Source organism: Schistocerca americana, chromosome 4, assembly GCF_021461395.2.
Source record: "Schistocerca americana isolate TAMUIC-IGC-003095 chromosome 4, iqSchAmer2.1, whole genome shotgun sequence".
Classification (NCBI taxonomy): Eukaryota; Metazoa; Arthropoda; class Insecta; order Orthoptera; family Acrididae; genus Schistocerca; species Schistocerca americana.
The window spans coordinates 784,849,707-784,867,869 of record NC_060122.1 but is presented as its reverse complement, the minus strand read 5'-3'; the positions used below and the strand labels follow the sequence as shown (position 1 = coordinate 784,867,869).

Below are 18,163 nucleotides of genomic sequence, written 5' to 3'. Positions count from 1 at the left end.
GCTATGTGCGGAAGTGAAACATGGACAATAAACAGTTTATACAAGAAGAGAATAGAAGCTTTCGAAATGTGGTGCGACAGAAGAATGCTGAAGATTAGATGGGTAGATCATGTCACTAATGAGGAGGTACTGAATAGAATTGGGGAGAAGAGGAATGTGTGGCACAACTTGACTAGAAGAGGGGATCAGTTGGTAAGACACATTCTGAGGCATCAAGGGATTACCAGTATAGTACTGGAGGGTAAAAATCAAAAGGAAGACCAAGAAATGAATACATTAAGCAGATTCAGAAGGATATAGGTTGCAGTATTTACGTGGAGATGCGGCTTGCACTGAGTAGAGTTGCATCAAAGCGGTCTTTGGACAGAAGAAGAAGAAGAAGAAGAAGACGATGACAGCAACAGCAGCAGCAACAACAACAACAACAACAACAACTCAAGTGAAATTTTCTTTCAGACATTCATTTCAATTTTTGACATTAGAACAGTGGGAAGTCCAGCATATCCTTTGTTTCCATAATCCGTCTGGCCTCAATGTTCTCTAGTCTGTCCTCCAACTGGCCTATTCCCTTTCCTACTGTGCTGCACACTCCCTCAGGTGACATTAGCATCTTGTCCCACTGTTACCCTGCTATCCTCTTCCTCCCCTCTGGATGCCTCCTCCTTACCAACACCACCCACCCAGGATGATTTCTGCTTGCATCATCTGCAGTTACAGTCGGGTTGTAGTTCCAGAGAGAGTGCTGTGTGTGTGTGTGTGTGTGTGTGTGTGTGTTTGTGTGTGTGTGTGTGTGTGTGTGATATGCCAAAAGTTCTACTTCTGAGGAAGGACTTTGACCAAAAGCTTAAACATTTCTGGTATTCTTCTCCATTGTATTTGTCTGTGACTCAACACCTCCTCTGCATGGCAAATATAACTTTTTTTTTCCTGTGGTTATGAAAACTTTCATTTGATTCTTGATGCCTTTTTCTAGTAAAAGTTTCTGGTCTGATATATAATTTTTCAAAATTTTCTATCTGTCCAGCAAAGTTTGTAATGAAGTAATAATCTTGCATTCCAGGGGCAACATTCCTGGAAATAATATCAGCAAGGGTGAAGTTGTTTGGGATTACTTGCAACCCTTTCCTCCCCGTGGAACTGGCTTCCACCGATTTGTATTTATTTTGTACAAGCACGAGAAGAAGATGGATTATGAAATGCTTAAAAAAGATGGTTCTTGGTAAGTTGAAAAGACATTCGAAATGTATTTGGGCTGTTAGTACGTACATTTGGCTGCTGCTGCTTCATGAATAATTTGGTGTTAAAATCACAGTTGGCATATTGTAATATGTGGCAGGATGTATATTTTTTAGATGTGCTTCATGTAGCTTTCTACCATTGAATGAAGGCATGCTTGTAGCCATAAATAATACAATAGTGTCTTGTGAGGCTAGTACAGATTTCGAAAATGAAATAATTTGAGTGAAGAAAAGTGTTAAAGATGGATCAAACATAGTAATTGTATGCTTACACACATCTCCTGCCTCAGGAGCAATAGTGGCAAAACATTTGAAGAAAAACTTGGAGAAAGTTACATCTAAATTACTTGGTTATATTATAGTATTGGGGGGAGGGGGGGGGGAGATTTCAATCTCCCAGCTATAGACTAGGGGCTCAAGTGATTAGAACTGCAGTAGGGATAGGGAATCAAGTGAAATTGTTCTAAATGCCTTAGTCGAAAATTAAGTCCAGGAATTAATTAGAGAACTGATTCATGAAGTTAACATTTGCTGGTTTAAACTGATCTGAACTTTTTGACTTGGCCAATGAAGAACAAAAGTTTGGTGACCACTATGTCCTTACAGTGTCACTGAATATGGGTGTAAATAGGAATGTAAAGAAAAGAAGGAAGTTATTTCTGCTTAGCAAGAGTGACAAGAAACAGATTTCTGATTACTTGAATGTTCAAAGTGGAATATTTATCTCCAAGATTGAAAATGTTGCGTACAAATGAACAAAGTTCAAGAGTGTTATACAATATGCTGTAGACAGGTATGTTCTAAGCAGTGTTGTTAGGGAAGTGAAGGACCTGATTTGGTTCAACAGTCTAAAGTAATGAGGACCTCACTGTAGATTTAAATGTAACCACTGCCTCATAGCCAAGCATAATTTGAGCAAAGCCAAAATTGCATGTGTCAAGTTTTCAATGAACTCAAAAGTAAAATTCTATCTATTGGTGTGACAGAACATCCTAAGAAGTTTTGGTTTTATGTTAAATCAGTAAATGGATCAAAGCTGTCTGTTCAGACATGTTTGTGAACACAACAGTATTGAAACAGAGGATGAGAGAGAGAAGGCCGAAATACTGAATTCATTTTTCCAAAACTTTACACCAAAGAAATGTTGAAACAGCATTACATTTAGCAGTCTATATAAATGACCTAGTGGATAATACAAGGGTTGGAACTTTAATAGTGACAACTATTTATTTATAGCTCGTACAAAATAGATATGTGTTTCAAAGTTTTACTGACCTTGAAAGTAGTCACCAGCATTGTGTATAACCCATTGCCAGTGATGTGGAAGTTGTAGGATACTCTTACCAGTGCCAGTTGTGTTGACAGATCGAGCAGCACGGTCTATTGCCCGACGAATTTGTAGCAGTTCAGAAGCAAATGCCGTGAAGTGTTTCCTGCAGTTTAGAACTCAAGTTGAACTCACGAGGGCTTAATTCAGAGGAATGCAGTAGGTGGTATAGCACTTAGCAGCCCCATCAGTCAAACAAATCAGTAAAAGCTTGCACTGTACATGTTTGAGTATTGTCCTGCAAAATGATGGTCACATCCTGCAGAAAGTGTCATCACTTCTGTCTCTAAGCTGGTCATAGGTTGTGTTCCAAAAATGAACAGCATAGAGACAGAAGTGATGACACTTTCTGCAGGACCTCATCATCATTTTGCAGGACAATGCTCAAGCATGTACAGTACAATCTGTTACAGATTTCACAATGAGATTTTCACTCTGCAGCGGAATGTGCGCTAATATGAAACTTCCTGCCAGATTAAAACTATGTGCCGGACCGAGACTCGAACTTGGGACCTTTGCCTTTCGTGAGCAAGTGCTCTACCATCTGAGCTACCCAAGCACGACTCACGCCCCATCCTCACAGCTTTATTTCCGCCAGTACCTCGTCTCCTACCTTCCAAACTTTACAGAAGCTCTCCTGCGAACCTTGCAGAACTAGCACTCCTGAAAGAAAGGATATTGCTGAGACATGGCTTAGCCACAGCCTAGGGGATGTTTCCAGAATGAGATTTTCACTCTGCAGTGGAGTGTGCGCTGATATGAAACTTCCTAGCAGATTAAAACTGTGTGCCGGACCAAGACTCAAACTCGGGACCTTTGCCTTTCACGGGCAAGTGCTGTACCAACTGAGCTACCCAAGCACGACTCACGCCCCGCCCTCACAGCTTTACTAGAGCACTTGTCCGCGAAAGGCAAAGATCCCGAGTTCGAGTCTCGGTCCGGCACACAGTTTTAGTCTGCCAGGAAGTTTCATGTTACAGATTTGTTTGACTGATGGGACTGCTATTTGCTATACCACCTACTGCACTCCCCTGACTGAAGCCCTCATGTGTTCAACTCGAGGAAGGAAACACTTCACTGCATTCACTTCACAACTGCTACAAATTTGTCAGGCAATAGACTGCGCCGCTTGAACTGTCAGCACAACTGGCATTGCTAAGAGTATCCTAAGACTTCCACATCGCTGGCAACGGGTTATACACAATGTTGGTGACTGCTTTGAAGGTCAGTAAAACTGTGAAACATGTATCTATTTTGTACGAGCTGTAAATACATAGTTGTCACTATTAAAGTTCCAACCCTCTTATATATAGTTCCATTAGTTCATTCATGGAAGATGCTGTTAAATTTAGAAGAGCTGCAATGCCAGATCATTATAGCAAAATGAAGGAAAACTTACAGAGGATTGATATTTGTTGTATATAGCATGCTGTCTATAAATGGGCAGGAAGACCCATTATTGTGTGATCATACAATTACAAAATAACCAGTGGAAGCAATCTCGTCCATTAAATATCCAGGTGTGTACATATGGACCGATTCAAAGTGGAATGACCACATTAAACTAACTGCAGAAAGGTAGATGCCAGGTTGAGATTTATTGGACAAATCCTCAGGCTATATAGTTGTCCCACAAAGGTTGTGGTTTACAAAAACCTCGTTCAATAGATATTTGAGTATTACTTGTTACTTGGGGGCTCTTACCAGATACAGTTGGTAGAGGATAGACAAGATTCAACAAAGAGCAGCATGTTTTGCAATAGATTTATTTAGTAAATGCGCAAGAGTCACTGACTGGGAATTCCCAAGTGTTAGTAAATGATCTTGATGAAACTTGGTGGGTTTGTAGAGGGGGGAGGGGGGGGGGGGGGGGTAAAAATAAAGCAATATTTATTTTTTTGTTTGTGCCCAATTTCAGTTTTGTTGGGTAAAATACACCACAAAAGGCAATTTGGCACGTTAAGTTTGGAGGGGATCTCTTCAAAACAATGAGATATGAAAAATGTTTCTCTTCAAAACAATGAGATATGGAAAATGTTTCTCATATGAAAGTTGATATGTAATTAACTGTCTAATCAAATTTTGTAATAATTTGAAATTTTGCAAAATAGCCCACTGGCATTAATTAATTTTTAAAAATGAAAACTTTTGTTACAACATAAAGTAAAGAAACTTTCAGGCTGCATAAATCCATGTGTAATAATGCTTGTTTTGGAAATACCATTTTTGGAACATAAGTTGTACACATTGTGCTGTTAGAGTATTTTTAACGTAAGTAATTAAAATACCTAAACATTGATTATTGATCTAGTTACTTATTTTACTTATATTTGTTTTATGTTTTAAATTGTAATTTTACACTTTCCTTCACTAAGACACACACATGTATTTTGTTGATTGAAACTAATAAGTAACTCATTATTATGATACAAACTCATTACAAAAATAATATTCTGTAAATACATGCTTAAAACATAACTTTTTCTTACACCATGCACATAAAATGAATGAAATTTCTTCACTTAACATACATGACGAAGAACCCAATCTAAAACAAAATTAATCAGGACTTCAGCCAAGGACAACGAACTTGTTCATCTGGTGATCCCAAAGGGCTTAGCGGCACAGGTACAGTCATGATACATATACAGCTTTTGATGTTGGAAGTATTTTCTGGGAAGGTTTACAGATCTAGTCCTGGTGAATGATTATGATGACGTCAGTCTCCACTTGATTAGATTAGATTTACTTTCATTCCAATTGATCTGTAGTGAGGAGGTTATCCAGGATGTAGAACATGCCAGAAGAACAATAATACATGACAAATATTAACAACTAAAACAAATAAGCTAATATATCTCCACAGGTCCCAAATGGAATGATAGTCTATTAAAAATCTTTTGGTTTGGCTGGTTCACACCACATATAACTCTTATTGCATGTTTTTGTACCCAGAAAACTTTAACTTGGGTTGATGCATTACCCCACAAAATAATCCCATATGACATTGTGGAGTGAAGGTAATCATAGTGTGCCAGCTTTTTCATTTTTATATCCCCTATGTCTGACAGAATTTGCATTGCAAATAGAGATTTTTTTAGGCACTTCAGCAGTTCTGTGGTGTGCTCCTCCCAGTTGAATTTATTATTAAGCTGTAATCCCAAGGATTTAACACTGTTCACTTCTTCTATCTGCTTGTCATCATATGTTAGGCATCTTGTCGTGGAACACCCATTACAAGTTTTGAACTGCATGTAGTGTGTTTTTTTTTTTTTTTCAAAGTTAAGTGACAAAGAATTGGCTTGGAACCAGTGATTAATGTCCAAATATATTTTATTAGCCAATATTTCTAAGACTACACTTTATTTGCAATTTATTGCAATGTTTGTATCATTGGCAAACAAAAAAAAAAAACTTGTCATCTGGTAATGTTGCTGATGAAAGGTAATTATTTCCCAGTTGGATGATGACTGATAGCTTAATACATGTCTCTTTCCTAATAGCACCCTTTGTTTCCTGCCAGAGATATAAGATTTGAACAGTTTTGCAGCATTTCCTGTTACACTATAATATTCTTATTTACTTAAAATGATACTATGATTTATACAGTCAAATGCCTTTGACAGATCACAAATTATACCAGTTGTCTGCAATTTTTTGTGTAATGAATGAAGTACATTTTCACTGTAAGAGTAGATTGCATTCTCAATATCAGAAAACCTTAGAAATCTGAACTGTAACTTTGACAGTATGTTATTTGTGGTAAGATTGTTATATAGCTGATTGTACATTACCTTTTTGAGAATGCTGGCAAAAGTGAAACTGGATGGAAATTTGATGCCATTTCTTTATCTCCCTTCTTAAACAGTGGCTTAACTTCAGCATATTTCAACCATTCAGGAAATATTCCACTGATAAATGACTGGTTACACAGATAGCTTAATATGTTACTTTACTCAGAATCACATTCTTTAGTTAACTTTGTTGATATTTCATCATTCCCACAAGATGTTTTTGATTTTAAATATTTTATGATGGACATTACTTCTGCTGGGGCAGTGAGGGTCAAATTCATATAATGGAAATTACTTTAAATGTTTAGTCTGGGGTATCCCATGGCAGCATCTACAGAACCTGACAACCCCATATTTTCAGTAACAGTTAAAAAGTGTTTGTTAAAAAGTTCTGCAACGCTACACACATCTGTCACCTATGTGTCATTTACTCTTAATGCTGTTTGCCCCTCTTTGTGTCTGGTTCTACCAGTCTCCTTCTTCACTATATCCCATATTGTCTTTATTTTGTTGTCTGATATGACTATCTTTTCCTTGTAATATATTTGCTTTTATGTCCATATTACAGTCTTTAATATTTAGCAGTGTTTCTTGTAATGTGCTATTGCATCAACATCAGAACTGTTTCAGATTGACAGATACAGTTTTCTTTTTGTGTTACAAGATACCTCTATTCCTTGAGTAGTCCATGGCTTCTTTGTAGACTTTGCTCTAACCTCGGTTAGTTTTGGGGGAAAACAGTGTTCAAATAAGGTAAGCACTTTTTTAGCAAAAGTGTTATATTTTTAATTCATGCCATGAACACTGTAAACATGACTCCAGTGAATGTCTCTAAGGAGTGTCCTAAAATAATCAATTTTTGGTTTATTGATTATCCTCTTGAGCTCAGATTTAACAGATTTTATATCCTGTTCAGTATTAACATTTAACAGAAGGAACTGCATGTCATGGGCTGAGAGGCCACTGACTATTGGTTTTGTAATATAATTTTGTTCATTGGACTTTTCTATAAAGATATTATCAATGGCTGTTTGTGAGCAATTGGCTACCCTAGTTGGGAACTTTACAGTGGGGATTAAGTTGAATGGTAGTATCACTAACTCAAATAAGTTCTTATTGGGAGAGTCTTTAAGGAAATCTTCCTTGAAGTCACGAGCAACCACTCTTTCTTTGTTTTTAGTTGTTAAATGGGCCAGTACAGCTTCAAGGTGGTTTATGAACAGATTAAAGTTGTCTGCAAGTGCTTGATATACACTTAATATTTTGAAAGATTTTTTGCGAAATTCTACTTCTGTTGCACATGCTTCCATATGCTGTTCTAGGCAAAATTAATGAAAGTCTATGTTCTTAAATTTATGACAGTTCCTGAGGAATGTGGCAACTCCTCCTTTGTCAATTTCTGCTCTACAAAAGTGAGAGGCTAACCTAAATCCTGTAACACTTAAAACTTCTACACCTGTGGTCACATGATGTTCAGAGAGACAGATTGTGTCAGCTGGGTTTGAGGACTCTAATGCATCTATGCAGATAATTAATTCATTAATTTTATTTCTGAGTCCTTGAACATTTTGATGCAATAAAGATAGCTGACATTTCACATTGACTGATTTAAAACTGGGTAGAGTTGAAATTTCTGCTGATTGTTGAAAATTCTTAACCAACAGCTATTTCAGCTGATGTAATAAGCTAGAATTATGTTTTTTTGGTTTCTTTCTCAAACTGAAGGTGTGTCTCAATCCTAACCTCTCGTGTATACTTGTGCAACTGCATTAGTGGGGCTTTCGTGGGCACCTCCCCATTTTCATTCGGTCTTTCCTGTCTCTGCAGTTTTTTCGGACCAGAGTTGGTGCCACGCTCTCTGATTGATTTGAGCAGGATATAGTGTCCCTCAGGCAGTGTTTTATGTGTTACCCTCTTTTCCAGAGCCATCAACAGTATCACATCGACAGTAAAGAGTCCTGTACAGTCCTCTTTATTTGTTGATGATTTTGCTGTTTTCCGCTACTCCTCCAGTGTTGCAACGGCGAGCCATCAGTTGCAACTTACAGTGCGGCAGCTAGAGGAGTGGGCTGTAAAGACGGGTTTTCGGTTTTCTGCTGATAATTGTTTGTGTGTGTGTGTGTGTGTGTGTGTGTTCATTTTAATCATTCTCGTCGTCTCTTTAATTTGCCTGCCTTGAAGATGGGGGACACCATCCTACATTTTAGAGACACAGTGCGGTTTATGGGCCTCATTTTTGACTCCAGATTGTCATGGTTACCATACGTGCGACACTTGAAAGCCCGAACCCTGAAGGCGCTGAACATCCTCAAGTGCCTTAGCCACAGATAATTGACGCTGTCCACCATGAGGGGATTCAGCTCACCTTGGGCACTTATCGGAACAGTCCGAGCCTCTGTGATGAGGCAGGGGAACCGCCACTTACCATCTGGCGCCAGCTCCTCAGGGTGAGCCAAGCATGTAAGTTCCTCGCAGCTCCAACTTCACCCGCCCACCATACTGTTGTTCGTCCACATCTGGAGCACCTTTTTTCCAACCGTCCACAAGCCACAATGCCATATGGGATCTGCATGCAGCGTGTGCTGGAGTGACTCGGTGAGGCGCCAATCCGACCACAAATCCAGGTTTTTAACCATTTGCCAATCTGGTTACTGGAGCGGCCCAGAGTGATTTTAGATTTGGTGCGGTACAGGAGAGATAGCACTCCTGCTTCCGTTTTTAACGCGGTATTTTCTGTTGTTTTACCCAAGCACCACAACCATGTAGCTGTTTTTACAGATGGGTCTAAGCAGGATGACTCTGTTGGTTGCTCTGTCGTTTTCCCAGATTGTGTCCTCAAGAGCAGACTGCCTCCCAAATTTACCATCTTTGATGCAGAATCATATGTGATCATGCAGGCACTGGAGCAGATGAGACATTCTCCCAGTCTTAGATTTCTCATCTGTTCATATTCTGTGAGTGCCCTTTACTCTCTCCAACGTATGTACCCAGCAGATAAAGTAACCCAGACTATCCAGGGCACCCTCCTCCAACTACAGTGACTGGGAACAAGGTGTCTTTCTGTTGTGTGCCAGGGTACATGGGAATTCTGGGGAATGAAAGGGCTGATTGAGCAGCCAAGGATGCCTGTCATGACAGTCAGGTCTTTTGATGTGCTATCCCCCTGCATGCCCTCACCTCGCTGTTGAGGTATAAACTCCTGTGTTGCTGGGCAGACGAGTGGCTAGAATTGACCGACAACAAGCTCTGTGTCATCAAGCCCACAACTCAGCTGTGGCGTACTTCCTTCCAGCTTCGTCGATGGAACGCAGTCCTCCTTACTCGTCTTTGCATCCGCCACAGCCCTATGATGCATGGACTTTTACTCCGACGAGAGGACCTTTCGATGTGTGATGCTTGTGGTGTGCAGATTATGGTGCACCACATTTTATTGGACTGCATTGTATTTGCTGACCAGTGGACTGCAGCGGATTTGCCAGCAGATCTGCAGTCTATTTTATGTAATGATCAAATGAAAGTTTTGTAAATTGTCCCATGTTTTTAACAACATTTTGGGGAGATGTTTTTAATGTGTCAATAGGGTGGCTGGCTAGCCCAAGTCTTTTGTAAGTGGTCAGCCAGTCACATTTCCCTGTGCTGTCCTTTTAGCTCTTCTGTGTTTTGTTTTCCCTCTGTTTTAATTTCTTGAATAGCTCTCTTGCCACCTCATTGGTTTTAGTGCATGTGAGAGTGCGTGTGCAATGGAGTGATTGTGTGGTCATTTCGAGTGCATGTGTGTATGACAGTTTTCGTTCTTATCCACATTCGTTTGTTTTAATAAATGTTAGGGCACTGATAACTTCACTGTTGGGTGCCCATGAGATCCCAAAACACACACACACACACACACACACACACACACACACACACGCACACACACACACACACCTGACCTCGCTTAAAACTTGGCTTTTTTCTGTCCTCCCTACCCTAAACAATGGTCTTTTCTCAACCCTATAACCACTGGTATCTTATCACTCATGACAGTGCCTCCCCCCTTTAACTTTCCTGCTATTTTCCCAGCCAGTTTACCCTTCCCTTTCCTGTTGAGGTGAAGGCTATGCTTAGTATAATTCCACCTATTGAGAGAATCAACAGGAACCACACCAATGTGTGACCCTGCACCCGACATAAGCAGCCGTTCCAGCTCCAAATTAACTCTCCTGACAGAAGAGTTCAAATGAGGTCGGTCATGGCACCCAAGAACAGATACAAACTCAACACTAGTATGCTTCGATGCTGATGCAATCTTTGCTAGGTCACACTGTATACTGTACTTAGGATCTCTGTCAATACTATTACCTGACCCACCCACTATAACCACGATGTCTTCCTTAGCGAAATCTTTGCAAAGTGATCCTAAATCCTCTGTCACCTGCTCCAGACCAGCACTAGGTTTAAAAAAATTGTTGACCTTGTATTCTGATCCTCGTTCATCCTGCAAAAGTTGGCCAACACCTCTTCCGTGGGAACTACCTAACAACACTTTCCTTCTCTGTACTGATTTCCCTACGTTCTTACTTTTCAATTTGCTGCTGAAAGTTTGTGCCCTGTCTACACCTGCAACTTCTTGAGGCTCACCTGCTTCTAACTGAAGCAACAGGTCAAATCTATTTTCCACATTCACCACAAAGCTGTCAGACTGTCGCTCCTGTTGCCTGTTGCCACTTCCCATCTCTCTTTACCCTTCCGCCTTCTTAACCTGTCAAGATCTCCCCTGGCCTTGTCTAACTCAGCCTGAAGGGTGGCTATTTTCCCCTCCTGTTTTAGTATCTTCCTATCTCTACTACATGTCCGCAGCTCGCGGTTTCGCAGTAGCATTCTCGCTTCCCGAGCACGGGGTCCTGGGTTCGATTCCCGGCGCGGTCAGGGATTTTTCCTGCCTCTAGATGACTGGGTGTTGTTGTGTCATCTTCATCATCATCATTCATCCCCATTACGATCGGAGGAAGGCAATGGCAAATCACCTCGACTAGGACCTTGCCTAGTAAGGCGGCGTGGGTCTCCTGCATCATTCCCCTAAGCTCTATAAAGAAGTATGGGACTAAATCATCATCATCATCATCGTCATCATCATCATCATCATCATCTCTACTACATATCCTACAAAACCACTGATGAGTCTCATTTACTTTCCCTACTCCCACACCACTACAGTCACCCACATGGAAAAAAACTACAGCACCACACCAAAGCCCCGATCTAACAATTCTACAGCAAGTCAAGCACTTTTCACTCATGATACATGTAATAGTTTATTAAGAATAAGTCAATTAAATTACAGATAAACATGAAAATATGATTCCACAAATTTGGCCTTATATGCAACTGTATGTGGACAAAAACAACAGTGCAAAGTTTCTGAAACAACAACTTCAACTTTATGCTACTTTCTGGAAATGTGAGTTAAATAATGAAGAGGTACACTACAGTTAAATTGCTGAAGAGAGCAAAGAACAATTGAACGAAATTCTATAGATTTGCTGTGGCAAAACGTAAACAGAAAATACGACTATTACCCGACTGTACGATCTTTTCACATTTTCTGCTATATTATGTAAAGAAAAATGAAACCTGTAATGGTACACTTAAAAAGCACACTAATACACCTATTTACCACATAATCAGTACTGAACTAAATTTTATTGTAATCTAAACTGATTTATCTTTACAAGAACACCAAAACTCGCATTAGTGGCCTGGCTGCAGGGCGTATAATCAAGCTACAGTCACTAGTACATAATCAGTTCTCTTTGGCAAGGCTTATCAATGTACTGAAATAGGCCAGATACAAATCAATCAGGATATTTTGAAGTTCCCCCAAGTCAATTTGAAATCCTGCTGAATTTTATTTTCTATTGTATTCTACGTTGTGTGTATTATGTGAAGACATTTCTTTTGTTTCATGTGCATTGTGTAAGAAAACATTATGTCTTCAACATTTATTTACAGATTATCACTACTGTAATGATTTTGTATCACAATAATGAGTTACTTGTTAGTTTCGATTAACAAAATACATGTATGTGAAACAGTAAACTAAAAAAATAAGAAAATTAAAGTAACAACCAAAAATGTAAAATAAATATAAATAAAAGAAATAAATAGACTATAAATGAATGTTTGGATATTTTAATTAAGTATTGTTGAAAATACTCTGACAGCACATTGCCTACAGTTTATTTTCCGAAAGTGGTATTTCAGAAGCAAACTTTATTGCATGTGTATCTACATAACTTGAAAACTTCTTTAATTTATGTAATAACCAAAGTTTTCATTTTTCAGCATTAATTAATGGCAGTGGGGCATTTTGCAAAATTTCAAAATATTACAAAATTTGATTATAGAGTTTCCAAGAATGTTAATTACCCGTCAGCTTTTATGGAAGAAATATTTTTTGTATATCATCATTTTGAAGATATTCCCTCCAAACCAAATATGCCAAATTAGTTTTTAGGGGTGTTTTACAAAAAAAAGTATTGTTTTATTTTTTTTTTCCTTCTACACACTCACCAGATTTCATCAAGATTGTTTATTGATACTTGAGAATGTTCTCACATGAGATGCTCATCCATATCCAGTTGTTAAAATTCTGAGAGTGTAAATTCCTAGAAGAGTTAACCAATATATTGCTTTGTCCTCAGTATATCTCATGAAAAGGCCATGGTGGCAAAATTGGAGGGATTTGAGCTCACATGAATGCTTACCAACAATAATTCTTCCCATGGACCGATCGAATCTGGAACAGGAATATTAGGGAGAAGTGACAGCAGTGCACAAAGTATCTCTGCCACATACTATAAGGTGACCTTTGGAGTACAGGCTGTGCCATTTCCCAGTGAAATGAGAGTTACTCAAAAGCTAACTGCAAAATGAGTATAAAAATTGTGTTTGGTTTATGTAGATGTGTAACGTATAATGTGCAGTCTTGTAGTTTTATCCTACATTCTGCTGACAATTACATGAATGCTCTAGGTGAATGAATCAGATAATATTGCAGTGATTCATGATAAAAATCATTATACAACCTCAGACACAATGTGGAATGTTATAAATTTTTTCTCTTGCTCTCATTGTTTTCCATATTGTGTAACTTTCATGCTCTGCACTCTACAGTAAAGGTTGTGTTTTGAGATGTAAATTAGTCTTCATTTTTGTGTGAATTAAGTCATATAACGACATTCCATTTGTTACTGTTGACTAAGACTGGTTTTTAATCCATTGTAATGTTCATTTTTTTAAAATTTATGCACCAATAATTATGTAGTTATAGAAAATCCATGTATTAACTGCTTTTTATTTTATGTATTTTTCTTTCTTTTTAGCTTGCGGTTAACAGACAGGACATTTCGTACATTGGATTTTTACAGAGAAAGACAAGATGACATAACACCTGCAGGACTGGCATTCTTCCAATCTGATTGGGATTCAAGTCTGACAAATTTCTTCCACAATACTCTAAGTAGGGTGTTCACAACATAAACAGTTTTAATGAAATGTGCTATTGCTTTATTATTTGTTAGTTTCGTTATTTGAATCATTGTAATTTTATTTCAGATATGCAGGAACCTGTGTTTGAATATGATTTCCCACCTCCATATCATCCACCACAAAAATGGTTTCCTCTGAAACAAGCTTTCAATTTGTAAGTGAAATATTTATATTCACCATAAGATCATTTTTTTGTTTCTGTTTTTAATATTATGCTTTTTGTGCTCTTCTTACTGTTTCAGTTTTGTAAGTTGATAATACTTTTATCATGTTTCACACACTGTCACTGTAGAGCTCTACTCTAAAATCCATCTTGTTACTATTCATAACACGTAGGATATTGCAAACTCGCTCTTGTTTGATGGTGATTCTGCTTACGGGAGGTACTTTTGGTACCCAGTTTGCTCACTCTACAATACTGCAGTCAGTTATAAATTATTGTGTGTTCAGGTCAGTGACATAAAGGTTCTGATCCACTGCTTTTATGAGACTGACAACTATATTACCTTACTAGTGCACTTTATGCATCATTTCTGATGCTATATGTGTTTGAAAATATTCTCTGTTTGCAGCTGTCATCTGTCTTTACTATCCCATTTCAATGTAGAAATAGAACTACAAAGCCAGGTGGCCTAACATTGAAGTATTCATGTCTGAATGTAGCCATAAACGAATCTTTCTTATAATTTGTAATATCACAGTTTCCTTACCTCACAGTTTGAGTAGCAGAGTTCCTTGTGTACAATTTAGTAATTTAGCATTCCAGCAGGTTTGTCAAAAATTATAATGTAAAATAAGATAAATGTCCTGTGTAAGAGTTATGGTGTTTTCTGGTAGCCCCTTCTCAATCATATCTTAGTAGCCATCACCTTTTTGTGCAGTTCTAATATGGCCATAGCCTGCTCCTGTTTCCTCTTCCCTTCTACCATCATACCACACCTCCTTTTCAGATTTTAAGCAGATACTTAGCACAGTATTATGTTGTGTATCTCTCACAGAGACTACTCTTACTGTGCAGGTAACTAGATTGTGCATAGGCCTCAGATTCAGACCAAAACAAAAATTTAATCAAAGTATTTACATCTTTGTTAGCATTTCAGTGAAGTTCTGAACGAAGCTGAATGGATGAGGCAGATGATGTATTGTACTAACAATGGGAGCTTTTTTGTGATAGATATTCTGCATCAAAGTTGCAGATATAGAAGCACATGTTTCTTGCGAAAGAATTTTGATATTGTTCGAAGAGATTTCAGGATTTCAGCCAGTCGTCGTAAACTTCACTCCACCATATTTCACAGGGACACCTGCCAGTCATCTTCAGGTGAGCCATTGAAGCCAGTCTTTGATGCCTTACCTGAAGATTACTGGCAGGTGTCTAGTTGAAATATGGTGAAGTGAAGTATACGATGACAGGCTGCAACCCTGAAATCTCTTCGAACATTTATTTTGCCGGGAAAATTTCAAGTTTCATATTTTGATATTGTTTTCAATACTATCAAGGAGTAACTATAAGATATGTCCACAGACAACGTTTATGTTTTTTATTCTCCCATATCTTGTTCTTCTCACACCCTTTGATCCGTCCAAATACTATATCTTCTATTTTCCTAGACATTTTTCTTTTCTATTATATCCTGTTTATGGTTTTCCACCTTTTTTTACTTTTCCCTCATAATTTTTTCCATTTTAACTTCTTTTTCTACTTGCAGCCTATTGCTCATACAAGTTTTTATGCCATAGACTTTTCTTCCAAGTTTATGATTAATCTTATTTCTCTGCTGCAACACTCAGTGTATAAAATAATAAATGCAATAAAATAATAAATGCAACTAAAAACAGTTACATATTTGGCACCAAGGAACTTTCCTTAAACTTGATCTAGTATTAATCTATGACTTTAAGATTGTTATTTGACCAAAACAACTTGTCTATAAAAATATTATTACAACATCTTTTGGTTATTCCATAATATATTCTCTTGATCTGTAAGAGTTTTAATGAAAATGTATTGTTATGTTTTCATAAATTGGCAAGTTGTGTTATTTTTAAAACAACGTTTGGAAAGATTTAATTTTCGTTATGACTGGTTATAAGTAATTCTGTTCTCTTTTTTTTTTGATAGGTACATGGACAGATATCGTGATCAGAAGCAGATTGCAAAAGAATACTTGCTGATGAAATTAAGCAAAACACATCCATTTGAGAAACCTCCACCACCACTGAAATATCCAAATGCGCATCGTTATGAAGAGGGAACACCTTCGTGGTTGAAAACAGAAATTAGGAAAAACAGGCTTGGTTGGGGCCGAATTAATGATTTTTAATCATATTATTGTAAACATATTTTTGTGAATAAACTTGTTGCTGAGAAAAACTAGTTATAATTTATAATTCAGATGTTTCATGGTATCAAAAATTGTTAAATTTTGAATGTGATGTTCTGTACAGAAATTTATTTAGTAGTTGTTCTGTATTTACCCAATTATAAGATGAGGTTTCTTCTGAAGTCCATGATTTCAAAATTACAGGGTATTTTTACATTCACAATTTAAACTACTGTTGCTGAGAACAGTTTTTATGTTGTGTAATCATTTAAGGGGAGGTTTACTATCTTTGGCCCGAAAAAAGCATGCCCTTTGAGAATTTTTTCCTTGGGATCTGTTATAGGTATCAGTGTCAAATTTGGTCAAAATGTTTATTGATATTTCCACTACAAACTGGAATTTTTTCGACCGGAAATATCGAAGAGCAAAGGCGGAAGTGCCATTGGAACGAAACAAAATTTCGATGTAGACCTCCACGCGTGGCATGTCACAGGTCAGCTGGCTCGTCTGAAATCAAAACTGAGTTGATGTTAGTGAAGTATATAAGATTCTTTAGGAGTTGTACCTCGGTTAAGCTGGCTGGTGTGGCCGAGCGGTTCTAGGCGTTACAGTCTGAAACCGCGTGACTGCTACGGTCGCAGGTTCGAATCCTACCTCAGGCATGGATGTGTGTGATGTCCTTAGGTTAGTTAGGTTTAAGTAGTTCTAAGTTCTAGGGGACTGATGACCTCAGCAGTTAAGTCCCATAGTGCTCAGAGTCATTTGAACCATTTGTACCTCGATTAAGTTATTTGGACCATAGGAAACAAAATGGTGGCCATTTGAAGAAAAATAGGGTTTCTTTCATTGATTTTTTGACTTCGTTGGCCAAGTAAAATTATTTATAGTTGATGGATTGGAATAAAAGTGGTACAACTTCTAGACAATTTAGTTAGCTTTGTCAGAAACAAAGAATCGTGCCAATCGGTTCAGTAGATTTGAAGTTACCATGCCGCATGATAAAAAAAAAGGTAATTTCGAAAAAACGCGTTTGAAGTTTTGACTACATATAAATGCAATACTGTGCAACTTACATTCACTCTGCTGTTCCAGGTCCATAAACTAGTCCTTCCTCTTCCTCATAGAGGGCGTTCTGCTCGATCTGGGTCATCCTGTGCTGCTCCAGAGGCGCTCCTACGGCCAGTGACATGCGGTTTTCGACTGCTTGAATCTGGTGGTCGTCCAAATGCTTGGCAAACTGCATTGAATAGAGTCCCAGGGTGACGTCCATCGTTGTCATGGTCTTCAGAATTGCTGAATATCATTTGTTGGAGCTGCTCACTGCCAGGAAAGCCGCCATCTCCACAGTCTTTGCACCAGAATGCAAATGCTTGGGGGCTAACTTCCAAACACACGCGTTCAAACTTTCATTTGAATTTTGTGTTTCCTCCCGAGCACCGGTACTATAACTCGTCCTCCAGAAGAAAAAAAACTAGTGCGTGAAAAAGGCCGATTTCAGGCAGGCGCATTTTTTTGTTCAATTGCGAATAACAAACATTTCCATTTCGTATTCAGAAAAACTGTTTCAGGGGTGGATTCTGAACACTTTTACAGATCTCAAAATGCAGTTTAAAAAATTGACTTTTTAAACCAAAAGATAGTAAACCTCCCCTCAAGTAAAGCTTTTATATACCAAAGTAGCATTTCATGTCAGTTTAGCACAGGAAACTGTACTTAAAATGACGCGTTTTGGAGAGAACTGTGGGGCAGTGTCTCACTGAAACTGCCTACTTTTGTATTATGCAAGTATAAATATGAAAACCTTCAAGTACTGCATGCATTAGCTTTGCAAGCAAGGAAATCAAGGTGATGGCTGCCTGATTGGATTCTGTTAGCCAGTAACATCAAACATGCATCATAAATAAAATAAGAATAGTTAATGTCTCCTATTGAAGGGATTTTAAATCTGCC

At 38.1% G+C, this 18,163-nt stretch overlaps 1 protein-coding gene across 1 annotated transcript in view; it reads left to right on the top strand.

The window, feature by feature from the left end:
• LOC124612814 (39S ribosomal protein L38, mitochondrial) overlaps nt 1–16,395 on the top strand; it is a 46,552-nt gene extending 30,157 nt beyond the window's left edge. The window contains exons 5-8 of the mRNA XM_047141234.1: nt 1,061–1,219; nt 13,724–13,860; nt 13,956–14,043; nt 16,012–16,395. Coding sequence (XP_046997190.1) covers nt 1,061–1,219; nt 13,724–13,860; nt 13,956–14,043; nt 16,012–16,213 — 586 coding nt within the window. The 3' untranslated portion in view covers nt 16,214–16,395. The remainder of the gene's footprint in view (nt 1–1,060; nt 1,220–13,723; nt 13,861–13,955; nt 14,044–16,011) is intronic.
• The last annotated feature ends 1,768 nt before the right edge of the window (nt 16,396–18,163 follow it).